We start from the raw sequence: 15967 nt of genomic DNA, 5'->3' as shown, positions 1-15967 counted from the left end.
TAATGGAAATCTAAAAATACTGTAAAATACAGAAATACCTAGTTTCTAGACACTTGAACAATTATTTTTATAATATTGTAAAGTACTTTGTAGGTATTGAGCATAAATACAATTACACTTCTTTTAAATTACATTAATCATGGAGAAAATGTATACATTACAGGAAGTAAACTATGGTTTCTATTTCCATTGAAATGGTAGTACCTTGTAAATCTTTAGAAAATAGATGCCAGTATCATAGAAAATTCTGAGATAAAAACTAGTATATTTCATGTTGCAGTTTATTCTGAAACAACTCACCCACTTACTATAGACCACACAATTATTTTAATGGGGTTAAAGAGTAATGACTGTTGTGTGGGTTTTTTAAAGGTAGCTTAGATTTCTTAGCATCATTTAATATAGCTGAACACTCTTTAGTATTGTTTGTTACCTGTAAACATATGCACTGTGATTCTGATAGGTTTTGGAGGTCAACTTTAAGTCTTCTACCATAACACAGTTGTGAACTCCAGAGGATTGTTTCGCCCATATTTTAGTGGTAGAAGAGAGTAAGTCAGAATGTGGCACAAAAAGCAGGGATGCTGAAGATTCCCCAAAGCATACAAGTACAGAAGCTGCAGCTGTAGCAGAGGTAATGATTGTAGGTGATGCAGTAGAGAATACAGAAGTGAAAATTCTCATGCTAAATATACTAAAGGCTTTGTCAGTGACTTGCTCTGAAACAGCTAGAAACATCAAACACTTAGAAATATCAGGAACTGAAAAGAAGAAAACACTGGAAAAAGGAAAAAAAAGAAAAAGAAGGGAAAAGGACAGCTTATCTTCCCCCAAAATGATAAAAAGATACTTTGTTTCTGTTGGTAGTAAAATGAGGCTTTCTTGAGAAATTAGCTGTTCCTTTCTTTGGCATTTTTTTCAGTATTAGGAAGACAGGGGAAACAGTTTTTCACTGAAGGAAAATAATAAATCAGGTTCAAACGCTAGGAAGGGGAGGGAAGAGAGATGGAGATTTCCTATTGTGTTATTTTACAGTCCTTGGCAATCCTAGAGACAGGATGATCACCTGAGATGTGGAAGCACCCTTACAATCCCTATCCTCAATTTTAATCTGAGAACTGAAAATGGCTTTCGCACATATACTGCAATTTCTGCTTTAGACTACGCATCACATGATGAGTATGAAAAAGTCTTCCTGAGTAATGTTACTCAAAATTATATGTCTTCACAAAAGTGGTCAGTTTGAGAGAAAAAACAGCTATGTTTAGGCTAGCTTAGTCATGGTGCATCATGTAAATTAAGTTTGTGCTTCATGGAAAGACCATACAGCACAAGTGTATTCCATTTACATAATGTTGACAATGAAGAATCTCTTCATGTCTCCATGTTTTCATAGCTAGACCCATACATTCTTAGATCCCACTATGCCACCTCAAAAAATGAGTGTAAAACCAATGACCCTTTTCCTGCTGTGCATCAAAATTTCATCTACGTCTACCAAACCTACAAGATGCAAATCCACCAAAAAGAGAGAGAGAAAACACTAATTATCTCTTCTATTATGTAAGTTACATGCTGCTGTCAAAAGTCATACTGGCATGAAACTAGCAGACCAGCAAAAATAACCAGATTTTGTAAATCTATTTAGCAGAAGAATCATTATTGGCTAGTATCTGTGTTGGATATTTTAAGTGGTTCTTTTTGCTCGTTCATGGCTACTTGAAATGATCAGTTTCCCAGGACCACAATTACAATCTACATTTTCACCCCTTACAGATGTTTGTAGAATTTTTGTGAGCTTTTGCAGGAAAGTATTTTGCCTGTTTCTTTTGCATCCTTTCATTCCATTCTGACAAAATAAAGTAGTAATGTAACAGTGGTTCTTACTCTGCAAATATTTGTGTGACAACATTTGTGGTCATACTGCAATCTTCCTGCAGTGGAGTTGTATTACAGAGAATATGCAGGTACATGCAAGAGGAACAAGCTTGCATACCTTCCAATTACTTTGGTTTTACCTCTGGTGACTTTTTTCCACAGCACCTGTTAATTTTGTTCCTGCAGGTCTTGACATGTATGACCTCAACTGACTGCTGCAATTTCTTTTGTTTACTTCAACCTCCATGATCGTCTTTCTTAATCCATTTAAAACATATGCAAAACCCCCCAGCCCCGCCCTGCCCAAATCACAGCCTCTCCTCCTTTTGATTCCTAATCTCAGATCTTTTTATCCTTTCCTTTTGCTATCACATTGACCTTGGTTGTCTGACCTTGTATGTCCTCTCTCTGTATGAGCGAGGTCCCACCAGCTTGCCTCTGCTTTCCTCTCTGTCAGCAGGGCCATCAGAACAAAGACCATCTCACTTTGTATCCCTGAAATAGTGGTGTGAATCAGGTGTTACAGGAATAAGAGCAAAGGACAGACAGAATTGTATAACCGACCCCCTTCATACCCTCTTATAACTTGCTTGCCTCGCACACCAGGTGCATGGGTGTCCGGCCCAGGCCCGACTCCAGCCCCTGCTGTGAGAAGGGGAGGAGCAGAGCTGGGCTGAAATTGCGCAGAACAGGAAGGCTGGTGCGGCTGCTGCCAGCAGGGAAGGAGAGGGAGAGCAATAGGTGCTGGCTGCTGCAGGGTAGAGCCCTTCCCCACTGAAGCCACTGCCCCAAACATCTATGTCTTCTTCGATAACACTCTTTCCATGGCTTTCCACTATTCTGAAAGCAAGGAGGCCATGGTGTGGTGGTGCCATAGGCAATGTCCACCCTACTTTTCCTACCACCAATTTTATGTTGCTTCGCATCTGCGGTGGAGTATGCTGGTTGGGGCCTGCTCTTGCAGAGTTTCTGTGCAGAACACCATTAAATTCAACAGAAGTGCTTGAAAAGATCTGTCCTTTTCCTCTGGTGTTTTTAGGTTAGGACCTTGTCTATTTTATCCACAAAATGTTATGTGATCTATAAATTATTATAAAAAGCTTCTAGCAAAATACTGTGAAATGTCGAGGGCTATAGTGAAATTGAATATATGCCTGAAAAAGGGGAACACACTCAGATTTAGAGTCTTGGCTATTTTCAAATTCTAATTATGTTTCAGGAAAGGAAAGTTAGAGTTGTTCACTCAGATGCTGGCCATAAAGAAGAGCAAGTGGCAGTAATGCACTTGGAATGCTAGCCTATAAAAGATTTTTTTTCAATTGCTTATAGAAACAGTATACACAACTGCATAACAGTTCTATACAAACTAAGCATTTAAGGTTTAAAAATTCAACTCAAAGCTGACTTGAAAATTCCAGAAAGCTGGGTAGAAATCTTAGCTGCAGAGAAATTTAACCATATGCTATTGTGATCACCTTGTTTTTTGAGTTCTTGCATACCTGTAGATTACAATGTGGTTTTTTTTCTATCACATCCCTATTCAAAGTGTAGGTGCTCCCTCTTGGGAATCTTTCTAGATGGACTGAATGTAGTTCATCAGTCTCCAGATCATGCCTACATTAGTGAACTGCATGATTTACAGAAAGAAGATTTATTTCCATTGATGGTGTTAACATGAGCATACTTTACCAAGTTATTCCCAGAGTATTATTGCTGTTTGCCTTAGAAGACACCATCTATGTAGTTACCCTTATAATGGAAAGTGAGCATGGTGGCTGTTTCGAACAAAAATGGCTGATGAGAATGAAAAGAAGGAACCTTGACCTCCTATAAACCTAGTTAGCTACAGCCAGTGCAGCCACATAAATGCACAGAGATATGAAGTCTTTAATGGCTTTATCTGTGAAATACTGAACATTGTAGTCTTAGTATAGATCTTGGACATTTTGTCAAATATACCACAGTTAAGTAGCTTGGAAGACCAGTAGATGAGCTTATGTGAGCAGTAAAGACATACAGTGATTTTGTTGCCTCAAATGATTGCTATATATCAGTGTTGGTTTACTTTGGTCTGAATGCAGGAGGAAAACAATTCCCGGCTGAGAAGATACCACAACAGAATTCTTCATTTTTAAGCCTGCAGAGTAGTATGATTTCCCAGTAAAAAAATATAATGGCTCAGCAAATATCGTCGGCAAGACTTCACAAAATTAAAGAGTTGAAGAATGAAATATTTGTTTTACAACACAAATTAGAAGCATCAAGCTTAGAAAACCATATTTTGAAACAGCTTCAGTGTCGGCACTCGAAAGCAATAGGTAGATACAAAAATTCACAAAACAACTTGCCGGATCTTTTAGCAAGTCATTATAATGAGGTGAGAGCTTTAAGGAAACTCCTGAGGACATCTCAGGAGGATGAGAGAAAGACATCCAGGAAGCTCAGAAAAGTTGAAGCAGAGCTGCTAAAAGCTAAAGATGCTTTGCAGACCTTGCACATGCTTTCAGAAGACAAAGCTCTTGCAGAGAGAGAGGAACTTGAGCACAGATTGTCAGTCCTTACAGAAAAAATCGAAGTGAATGATAAGAGAATACAGGTAATATGTGCATACCATTGTATTTGTTCAACAATAATAGCAGAGGTTTCTGTGCAAGAATAGTGGAAAGTTTTTAGCTGCTTCTTGTTAACATTAACAAACCTGATGTAATCCTGTAGCATTGAACATTCTTTTTAATCCAGTGCTGTCCCTGAGTGTAAGGTACTAAAAATTGCAGTAGTATCCCCTTCCAGTGTTTTAAAATCTGGCAGAAATGTACGAGTAGATTGTCTGGGAATAAAGATCTTTTAGGAATGAAGTTATGTGCCTTAACCCTGTTAGGTCAGAAACAGTATATAGTTGGAGAGCAATATTCAGCAGAGTATCTACTCTGCTCCCTGCCAGCAGCATGGGGTATCCAGGCTTGCTTGGGTCATCTGGCCACAATAGCACGGACCTGAATTTACCACGGCAAAGCACAGGATTAGTCATACATGGAGACCACCAGGCTGCTGCTGCTGTATTTCCTTAAACAAGCAAAGCTGACTTATCTGGAGCTAGCACTGTTATTTTTACATAGTGCTTGTGGGCAATATGGACATGCCTATATCTCCTGTTCACTAATTACTGTCACTCACTGTAGTTGGCTGTAGAGCATCTGCTGAATTAAGCAGTAGTCCAGTGTCCTAGATTTTAGGATTGATTCTATTGTTGATTTATTACGCAACTGTAGTAAAAGCCTGGTGGGAGTTCAAAAGGAGGTAATTCAGCTCCTTTTAATATCTCATGCTTCTTTACTTTTATTGAACCCTTCGCAAAAAGACAGGAATACAGTTTTTCATACAAAAGAGGAAGAGTGAAATTTCCATTGTCCTCCAGGAATTAATTTCTATTTTCTATGGGGTATATTATGCATAAAATTAAATAAAGAGCCAGGTAGTGTTACGAGGCATTTCACCATCTGAAAAGCTAGGTCTGAAATACATTTATTACAGGAAAGAAAATGAAAATATTAGCAACTAAATTCAGAACCTCTTTTGAAAACTTTCTATTTACACAAGTCCTAGCGAGAAGCTATAAAGAGCATGAAGGATTGGGTGTCCACCTTACAGTTTTAGTAACCATAACTTCAGTGCATGGCACTGGGTGCTGATGATAAAGCACTTCATCAAGTACTCAATAACTTATCTAGTTTTCATTTACACTAAGTCAGTTAGTAGATCTCAGTGTGAACAGAAATGTTGTCTTAACTTTCCAGAGATTATGGTATTCATTAATCCATGAGAAAGGTTAGCCTTATTTGTTATGTTTGAATGCCAAATATACTTTCTTTTTGTTTAGCAAAATTAGGTTTTAAACCAGGTTTTCTCATTTTTAAAGTAATTTTGCAGATGCTTCATAATTGCGTGCATTGTTTACAATAGAATAAAATCATTAGAAGCTTACTTTTCATTATGTTTATTTTTTAAACCTGGTAAGAACTGAAATTTTTCAACAGTCACACTGTGTACCATCCATATGGTAAAATATGTAATCTTTTTAAGAGCCTAGAAAAGCAGCTGAAGTTGAACAATAGCACCTTTAGTCATCAGCTGGCAAATGAGAACAAAAAAGCTGTGGAAGCTGGGATAATTACAAAGAACTTGAAAATGGAAATTAACTCTCTTCACCAAAAAATTAAGGTACTGAAGATTTTAAACAGGTTTCTGTTCCCGCAAGAAAATTAAAGTATTTAATGTTAGCTGTTGCTTTTGCCTCTTTTATATTATTTAGTAATGGGATTTTTGTTTCCTAGTTGAGTCTATAGTCTACCAAAAAAAGACAAAATATCATATGATGAAATTATTGTAGTGTCTATTTTTCAAAAGTTCAAAGTAGTTCAATAACTAATCGAAACAGAGATTAATGCGTCACAATTTGAACAGAATCCACACCAACTTGTTACTCTTTTGATAAATCTAGGTCAGTATATTCATCTACTAACTTTAAATGAGCTCCCTTACAGAAACCCTTCCAAATCAAAATGAGCCAAATATTACAATCTGCAAAACTAGAGCTTAGCAAAAAGACTTACATAAATGTTTCAACAGTTTGTTTAAATTCTAGCTTAGTTTTTAGACAAATATTTTTGGGACAGGTATGTCCAGTTTAGCACTTACTGTAATGCTTGTAAGCCAAACACACAGAAAAACCTAAAAGTGACACTAAATAGAAACTGAAACTAAAATGCCATGAATGATATGTCATATGAGTTGTAAACAAGAAAAACAGTACATATTCCAAAAAACATGAAAACCCTTGTGGCTTTTTAATACTTTAAATTGTGTTTGTAAGTGAAACAATATAAATGCAGGTAAATATAAAAGTATATTTAAAAGTAAAAAAAAAAAGTATAACAATATAAACACAGATAAATTGTACTTTTTTTATTTCTGTGTGAACTGACCAATCTATCTGCTAATCCCACTAGGGATATTATTTCTAAATAATCCCACGAGGGATATATTTCTAAATAGAATCAAGTATCTGTTGTTATGGAGAGTTTTCCCAGACATTCTGAAAGGCAGAACAGGCAGCTCCTGATGATTCATGGAGATCTGCATTTCTGTACATGGGCTTTGTTTGTCCCTCTTACTTATGTATCAGGTCCAGAAACCTTCCTACTGATACCTGGCAGCAGCCAGGCTGCCCAGCAGCAAAAGCCCAGTGAGCTGTTCGGAAAGGAAAAAAGTATAGTGCTCTTCCCAGTCTCCATATCAAAGTCCCCAAACAGTACTTGCAGTGCTGTTTCCCTGCCAGAGTCTGATTTCCTTCTATATGTGCAGATCTGGGAGACAGGAGTAATTATAGTCCCAGGAACACTAATGTAAAACTGTTCCAAAATACAAATTATTCTAAAGTACAGTTCTCAACTTTTCTCTAAAATGTTTTTCTATCTCATGTGTTTTCCACAGTTTTCTATGTGTCCACCTCTCTTAATGTTATATTTAGATTTACAAAACCTGTTGGTTTACCACAAAGAAGACCGGACCTGCTTATTAACCTTATTTCTGTGCCAGAACAGAATTTATTCTTACACTTTCATAGTTTTGGGCATCAGACTAATTCAGACCATTCAAGGTATTCAGACACACATTAAGGACAACCTGTATCTCCAAAGTAAATGCAGCTCCTGTTTTTCACACTAAAAGCTGATACGGTGAGAGTGTTACTGAAATCTCTGTTCTGTGTTTAAGATAGATTTCAGTAAGGAAAGAGGACTCTTGCTAAATAAATTTTAAACGTATGCCTGTGAAGTTTATGTCACCTCCCAATAAAACAGAACTGAGCATATTGTAACCAAAGGCACTGAATAAATAAATTTTAAAAACAGGGAGTAAAGGCAAAAATGACTGTCTAAAAAAAATAACTCAGAACAACAAATGAAAAACTCATTAAAGAAGAATTAGTCTTCTGAAGAGTGTGTTACGAAAAAGATCATGTAGGTGTACAGATGTGTTCTTAGCCTTAAAAAGGGAGAATTTTGATTTGGCTTCTGAAAGAAATTGACAAATCCTATTTATGTAAATGCCGATGGCACCACATGGCCTGGCACAAAGCAAAATCACTGACAGTTTTCCCCAATGTGGCAAAAGTAAGTTGGTAAAAAGTAATCCTCAACACATATTAATCGTGTTTATTTCTTCATAGGAAAAGGATCGGCAACTTTGTGTAAAAAATATCTATTCAAATTGGATGCCTAAAATCCCAGAAGACAAAAGTGATCCAGTACTTCATGAAAAACGTACGTGTGTATTAATTTTCCTTTTTTTGTTTAGTTACGTGAAACTTACATTGATTTATGACTGGGAGGTCTATCCCAAAATAAAAGCCAATATAGTACTTTCATATGAGCTAAAAGTATTCTGTTACATGTAATTTAAAGACAGCTGCTTGGTTTTTTGCTCATTTATTTTATGAATACAAATATATGACCTGTTTTTAACATTTAACCCAATTGTCATCATGGATAGCATTTAGCATGTGTAGTTTTAGTATACTAACAATGACACAGAAGTAGTGCTGCTATTGTGTCTGTTTGCATCAAGAGCTGTTTGCCTATTTGTTTTTTACAAAGTGAAGATATCAATACACAAAGCTTTGCAGACTAATTTTTGTTTGAGCTGCCATTGACTTGGCCTGGAGAAGTGGCCATTGTAGACCTAGAATACCCACACATGGCTTGCTAACTCAAAGCACCTCACAAACAACCCTCCTGTAGCAAGTTCCTAGTTTTAGTACAGACTTTCAAAGTGCTTTTATATAAGCAAAAATAATGACTTTGATTGTGTCTTTAAAAACTGTTTTCTCATCTTTAAAATCCTTAGACCTTGTAACTTGCGAATAGCAGAGATGCTTCAATGTCCGTTATTGAAGCTCCTACAACTTGCATTTTGTTGGGGTGAAAGGAGAAGAGGAATTTTCAGATACAAGGTTTAGGAATTTTAAAGGAGAGTCTGATGATGATACTGTCAGCTTATCTGTGAAAAGAGAATGTCTATCCTTCGTAGTCCTTTGGTTTTTAGCATAAGTAAACTTAAATGGGCAACCAGAGATCTTCATAACCCAGTTATTGTATATCCTCTCAATTAGCTATATCCACAGAATTAATGTTATTTAGAAAAATGTAATAGAATAATAGAAAAGAACAACAGAAAAGTCTATCATGAAAGCAAGCTCTTTATTAAAGAGTATTTCTTTCACATGGATGCTCAGACAGGTATTGGGGAGGAGTATCTATTATATGCAGTCTTGTCTGTCAAATGTTCCAGGAGCTGCAACTTTGTGTGGGATTCAGCTGCCTAATTATAGGCATCCAGTGCCATTTGAGATGCTCTTGCATCTGCCTGGCCCTGCAGTTGTTGTTCCAGCAGGACACAGGCATCCCATCGGTGCTGCGTAGTATCGGTCAGACTTATGTGGATACCTTGAATACTTGAGGGCATCTCAAATAGCATGAGGTGCCTGTGTTCAGAGAAGTGGGTGCCAGCCCTTGAACTGAAGGGAGCAACAATTACAAATCATACATGCCAAGAACTTTTATGCTGCCAATGCACTCACTATATTCATCAAATGTTGTTTGGGACAAAGATGTTGAAGGAGATAGTTTTCTTGAAGCACTTAGAAATTTCTCATTGTCATATGCTTTAGTATCTATAATTTACAAATAAATGTGTTTTATACAGAAACAAATAAACAGATTGCAAGTACTTTCTTTCCCCATATTGAAAATGTTTTGCCTCCTACTCAGGATTGTAAACATGCTGTCAGTATCCTAAAGGAGTGCTTACTGCACAACAAACTTACACCCTTGATTCTGGATAATGATCTGAACATTGACTTTTCTGGATTAAGCACATCTTTAAAATACTGGTCAGATATTCTTGCTCCTAAACTCAAGGAGTCTTCATGTGGGTACAGAAAAGCACTTGAAATTTCCATGGTAGCAAGCACATCTGTTGGAAATACTGCATATGCCCACAGAATTCTTCAAATTATGGCATCAGTACAAACTATTATCATAGTCAGTTTATTTCTCTCCTCTTTGTTGCCTTTGCAAATCCATTACTCTGCCTTAATTACAAGTGAACTACAGGGAAAAGGTTGGTAATTCAAGTTGTAAAATTAAGAAACACAAAGTCCTACTTCTCATTCCAAGTCAGACACGTTTTTTTATGAAGCTTTAAATTCCAGTTTTAGTTACGTCACTCAACCAGCTGTGGGTTTTTTTACTCACATATGGATTTGTACAATATTATTATTTAAACTACAGGACTTAAATCACTGTTTACTATTTAAGTTATTTTCTTTAAGCAAGATAAGGGAGCTTAGTTGGAGAGAGACCTGATATTTTGTAACAAAGAGGCTTCAAAGTTGTCTGATCCTTTGGTATTTTTGGCCAATAAAGGTTTCATTCTTTGCCGGTTAATGGAAAAGATTTAGATGGAAAGTTGATTTAGAAACCTAAAACAGGAATTACTGACAATTCTTTTTTCTTTTCACTATTGATTTGAATTTTCCTATAACAGACTTAAGAGTTACTTCTTCAAGTAATTATTTTCTGTTCTGAGGTTGCAAGAATTTTTACCCAGCAGGAAAGAAAAAAATAAATGTGGGGCTGCATTTTTTAACACTCCTGATAAATACCTGAAAGTAACCTTGCTTAGGTTATCAGAAAGCTCTATGTACATAAATAAAATGGATCAATTGAATGAAGCTATTCATTTCATAAGCTCGGCATGAGAGCAAAATTTGCTTAGTTGTGGGAAGGTCACACCAGCTCATCTAGAGGTACAGCTCCCCCTAGTTCTGAATCCGAGGAACGCTCCGCTGGCATTTGTTGAAAAAGCTGAACTAACTACTTGGTGGTTGCCTTTCGAAAGGGAAAATTAATTCCCTCCACATCATCAGTCATTCCTTCAAAAGTAAGCCTCAGATTGGTTATCAACATCCTTTTTACCACCAAACATCAATCATTTGAAAATCATCATATTTATGGAGACTCTTCCTCTGATTTCAGAGCTCAAAACTGGGAATAAGGTCAAATGTTCACACAGGTAAGTAAGTTCACATATTGGCTCCTGTGCTAGCAGCGTTCTCGGCTACCGTACTCATGTCAAAATTAATTCTAAAAATAGAATAAAAGAACAATATACTCACCTTCCCCCTCCCATCTCCATTCAGCTATTTCTTTAAATGTTTCATTCAACCATTCTCTTGGAATGTCTTTTCAAAGAGCATAGATATTTCAGTGTTAAGCATTTCCTCTGAAGAGTTTGGTTCCATAAAGCCTTACATAAGTGCCTAACTTTGAGAAAGGTGAGTAACCAAGTTAGAAAGCATAAAAGCAAGCATGTTTATTATACTCTGTAAGATCTGAATTTAGGAACCTGAAAGCTCAGACCTCTTAAATTTATGTTAGAATATTACCCCACAAATTAAGCCCATATGGGCTCTAGGGTATACATACATTTGTCTGGCTCCACATGTTCTATCTGAACAGGACTTTGTAGATCTAAAACTTCAGCATATGATTTAGTGATGTACAAATGAAAATGCTCAAAAGTCTAGGTAGTTATGTTTGTGTTCCAGTTTCAACATTTATAGATTAGGCAGAATTTCATTATGGAAGGGCATTAAGACATACGCCAAAAAAAAAAGTTTAAATCCTAGGTCACATACCAGTATTATCAGTCATCAAAAAGTAGCTTTTGTTTATATCTACAATATAATTTTGGAGTCTGCTGTATTACTAACAATTGTCCTTTTCAATAGGTCTTAGTGTAAACAGATCAGTGCAAGTAGAGAAACAGAACTTTAGATCCCTGCTGCTGTCACAGTATCAAACTCAGGAAACAGAAAAAAGCCCAATTCAGCTAAAAAAGGTATGAAAGATCTGAATCCAATCCTTGTTTAAACTCTCAGCTAAGCTGTATGTTATTCCCCGAGTTTCAGTAACATGCCTGAATAGCCTGATCCCCCATCTTAACTTTCTAGGACATGGGTTTTGTGTGAATGTAATTATATTGCAGAAAATACACAGGACAAACGTTGTGATAAAAAATAAGAATATAATAGTAATAGAAATTATTAATATTTTTATAAGTTTTGCACTGTGCACTTTTAAAAGTCATTAAACAAGTATTCCCTCATTATTTGTACCTTTAATTACCAATTATAGGAGAAAAAGTCTTTAGAAGATAAGAATCAAATGAAGCATACATGGATGCCCAATGCAGAACAGAAAAGCAATCGACCAAGAAAACACCAAAGCCAGGAACTTTTAGTAGAGCACGTAGAGGTATATTTTAACATTTTCCTCAGAAACTCACTTGACGTTTTCAAAAGCTGAATGAACCAATGGTATTGGTAATTTCCATGTGCCTGACAGCCTTTAGCTGGCACCTGACTGACAGGAACTAGTTCAACAAAATCATGTATTAAGACACTGAAATCCGCTGCTGGCAGTGCTGCACTGACAGCAGAGCAGCTCCACAGCATAAAGCATCTTCATGCTGCTGTACTTCTAAAAGCAGTTCCTGGTCATGTTGGTAAAAAGTCCGTGCTTTATCTGTAAAAGTATACTTTAGTTAACAGTTTGTTAATTCCATGCTAAGCAAACAGTGATCTCAAATTGTTGGTTGTGAATCTTCATCATAGCTGATGTCAACATACTTTTCTGGCTCAGGATCTATTGCCAAGAAAGGAAGAGGACCTCTTCAAGGGCTGGGAGTATCTCCTCATTACAGTGATCACTGCAAATAGATTTTATCTAAATCTTTGCCATTGACTGTGTTCTCACATAAAAGCTATATTCAAAGGACTCATCTATAAACACCTTTATTTTGAAGAAATTCTAGAGAACAGAGCCAGTGCATCTATTCCTTTCAAGGCTTTATTTTTTTTTTTTTCTAAAAAATTCATGTTATTTTCATTTGGGTAAGTCTTGTAGAAAGAACCAAGATCTGAATACTGTCATGCTAAATACTTCACAAATGTTAACAAACATAATGTGACCTACAGGTCACACATTTACAGAGGTGAAACAGGCTGTTGAGGTCACTTACTAGATCAGTAACAGAGCCAGTTATCTGGAATGTGTTAACTCCTCAGTTCTGTACTCCGACTTCCTAGCCTGCAGCCTTTCCAGATCCCACCAGATAACCAGAGTCAACATTTGTCTTTGAAATCCCCTTTTAAAATTGACAGAAAACACAAGTCTTCTGATTCTGCCTGTGAATCTTCTCTCTCCTCACTGTTTGCCAGACTCTCTTCCAGCTTTCTCCCACTGCTGATATTAGACTGACGTACTGCAACTTCATACTTCTTTAAGCTTGGACTCGATCTCATTTTGGAGGTAGTCTTTCAAGTCCCTCCAAAGCACAGAACCTTTTACAATTTATCTCCTACAGCAGGGAAATATTTACTATAGGCATTCAGTATACACATACCTTTTTCCACTAAACTCATTTATAGGTTAGAGTTGTATATTCCATTCTGTGTATATTCTGCTCTATGCAACCAGCAACTGTGCTGTCGGTTAAGGGAAAGAAAATCATACATACATTTAAGCTCCATTTAAAAACAAGAAAATGACAATTAGAGGTCAGATCTCATGTGGTCTCTTCATTGCACTGTATGTGACTTTTCTGGCCCTGTATTTAGCCACTACTGATTATATTCAGTGGCACAGTGATTGTGTTTAAATCTTGCTCCATCCTATTCTACTTACTAGTAAATAGCATTGTCATAACCCTCAAGATCGAAATACCATCAATAACAACAATTTAGGCAATGAAAAAGGAAGTGAAACTTGCTCTCATTAATGCTTCATGACTCTTTCTATTCCTAGGCAATTTAATAACATTCCTAAACCCCACAATATTTCATTTCAGAGTATTTCAGAGAGAGTAGACTGCTGACAGAAGAATACACTTGTTTGGAATTTATGAAAGAGCGAAAAAAGACAGATTTGCTTAAACAGGAGCTGAAGAAACTGATGAAAACTGAACAAACTCCTCAAAGTGACAGTGTAAAAGATAACTGTCAAGAGAAAGATACAGTGGAAGAATATGAAAAGGAAGAAAAAAAGCTAAATAAAAAATAAAACTAAATAACAGTGAGAAGGCAGAGAGTAAATGTGTAACTCCAGGTCCAAGAAACAAAACATCCATTAGGCTGACACCCCCACCCCCCAAAGCTACTGATAATTTGCATCATGGGCCTCTTACATCAGATACAAAACCAAAAAAAGGCAGTCTTTGCAACCATAGACATGCAGGTCAGGACTACAGTGAAACAGCTGAATCAAAAGTGAAAAATTCCTTTGGGCTGTATGAACCATCTTTTGGTAAAGATACCAAACCAAGGCAGAAGGACAGCTCCACTGAAGTGGAAGGCTGTGCTCATATAACATTTGCTGAAAGGAAATAGTCTTATGAAAGAACTCTTTGGACCAGGCTGTGTTTGAAGGGACAACCATTCAAGTTCTAACATGAGAGGAATGAAGAAAAGGAAGTGAAAAGATGCAGGATTACACAAACCACATTTCAAACCACCACTACTAGTTCATGATGTCCAGCATCTAACACTCATCATCATGAATAACCTCATGAGAATACACAAACTAATTATTTTGTTTGATAAATTTAATTAAGTACATCAACTTATCTTTCATCTAGAAATCTGGATCATTTAAAACATTTTTTAAAAGTAACGGGTTTACCTTCATTAAATGCATATTAAATCTTACAAGAACCAACCATTTCTTTCAATAATTTTTCCAAAATGATAGTCAAATCAGTTGTCACAAAACCCCCACTCTTCTGTTGTTGATCCATGGGCATGCATGTGCATGCCTGTGTGTCTTACCATGAATGCCTTAACAATGACAACATTTTTACCTGTTATCAGGTGTCCTAGTCCTTGTTTTGTAATTTCCGGGTTTTTTACATTCCCTCTGCAATTTGGATTGTGAAGCTGATTATTTGTTAGGTAGCTGAAGTGAGCAATCTGCTTTCATAAGGTTCATTATTGCGTTAGTTCCAACAATGCAATAGAAGAAAATAATTTATTTTCTTCACTCCTGAAATAGCTTCCAGAATTCATACACAATAAAAATAATTTGCTATTACATTGTTTTCACTAGCATTACAAAGCTCTAAAGCTTCATTCTTTTCCACTGTTAGAACTTAGCAAAGCCGTTTGCCTGGTAACTTCCACAGCTGACATCCAAAGATGAATGTGCAAGAGAAAACTATTGTTTAGGAGAAGTCAGGCATATCCAGCTCTCAAAAAGCCTTTAAAAATCCTGCGTTTAAGGTTATGTAAGCAAGGGTAGGAGGATTATGTTTTGTTCTTCATAGTAATTCATGAAACGCTTGCTAAAATGAAGTTAAGAGAAAATTATGTATATTCTATTAATTTTAAAAGGCAGTAGCACTTAAAAATCCTTAAAAAAATTATACTGAGAAAGCTTTTATAGGTGATTGGGACATTTAAATCTGAAATACTTGCAGTGAAATTCAGTGGACAGGTTTCAAAGCATGACTTTGTGTAGTCAGAAAAGGAGGTATTTCTCCTCTACAAACTACTCATACTTCTGCAATGTCTTTACTGCTGTCCCAAAGCTAAATGCAAACAAGCGCATATAAGCCAACACTCCTGTTTCTACGGATGAGGGGATCAAAAGCCTTTTTGCCTGTACTCGCCCAAATGTTTGGCTAGAGCAGCCAACAAACTGGGTGTTTAGTGACCCCGTGCTAAGTGTGGATAAACAGCAGATACCACCATGAAAATTTTAAATGAGCTTTTCTTGACTTTACTGTGTTATACTCCCTAACAAGCCAAGCAGAAGTACCATTAGCCACATCTTTAGATTCAGAAATATGTCATTATCATTGCTAAATAATCTGTCCCGAATACAGAAAAAATTTAAAAATTAAATTAGTCCTTTTGGGGGGAGGGGTTGTTGGTTTGGGTTTTGGTTTTATTTTTTGGTGGTTTTTTTTTTTT

The 15967-nt window shown here is 36.4% G+C and overlaps 1 protein-coding gene and 1 pseudogene across 1 annotated transcript; both read left to right on the top strand.

The window, feature by feature from the left end:
- Positions 1–910: 910 nt before the first annotated feature.
- LCA5L (lebercilin LCA5 like) lies at positions 911–13878 on the top strand. The gene is made up of 5 exons (XM_037376550.1): positions 911–4474; positions 5959–6096; positions 8105–8198; positions 11729–11838; positions 12135–13878. The coding sequence occupies exons 1-5, from the start codon at positions 4052–4054 to the stop codon at positions 12303–12305; spliced, it is 936 nt and encodes a 311-aa protein (XP_037232447.1). The 5' UTR covers positions 911–4051; the 3' UTR covers positions 12306–13878.
- On the top strand, positions 13845–14474 carry LOC119143552 (annotated as a pseudogene).
- Positions 14475–15967: the final 1493 nt, after the last annotated feature.

This window comes from Falco rusticolus, chromosome 2 (assembly GCF_015220075.1).
Source record: "Falco rusticolus isolate bFalRus1 chromosome 2, bFalRus1.pri, whole genome shotgun sequence".
Lineage (NCBI taxonomy): Eukaryota > Metazoa > Chordata > Aves > Falconiformes > Falconidae > Falco > Falco rusticolus.
This window is presented reverse-complemented; position numbering and strand designations above follow the sequence as displayed.

Excerpts from the sequence above, each read along its gene's own strand:
- LCA5L (XM_037376550.1), top strand. The coding sequence starts at position 4,052 with ATGGCTCAGCAAATATCGTCGGCAAGACTTCACAAAATTAAAGAGTTG. Across the intron at positions 8,199-11,728 it reads TCCAGTACTTCATGAAAAAC|GTCTTAGTGTAAACAGATCA; the intron begins GTACGTGTGTAT and ends CCTTTTCAATAG. Across the intron at positions 11,839-12,134 it reads GCCCAATTCAGCTAAAAAAG|GAGAAAAAGTCTTTAGAAGA; the intron begins GTATGAAAGATC and ends TACCAATTATAG.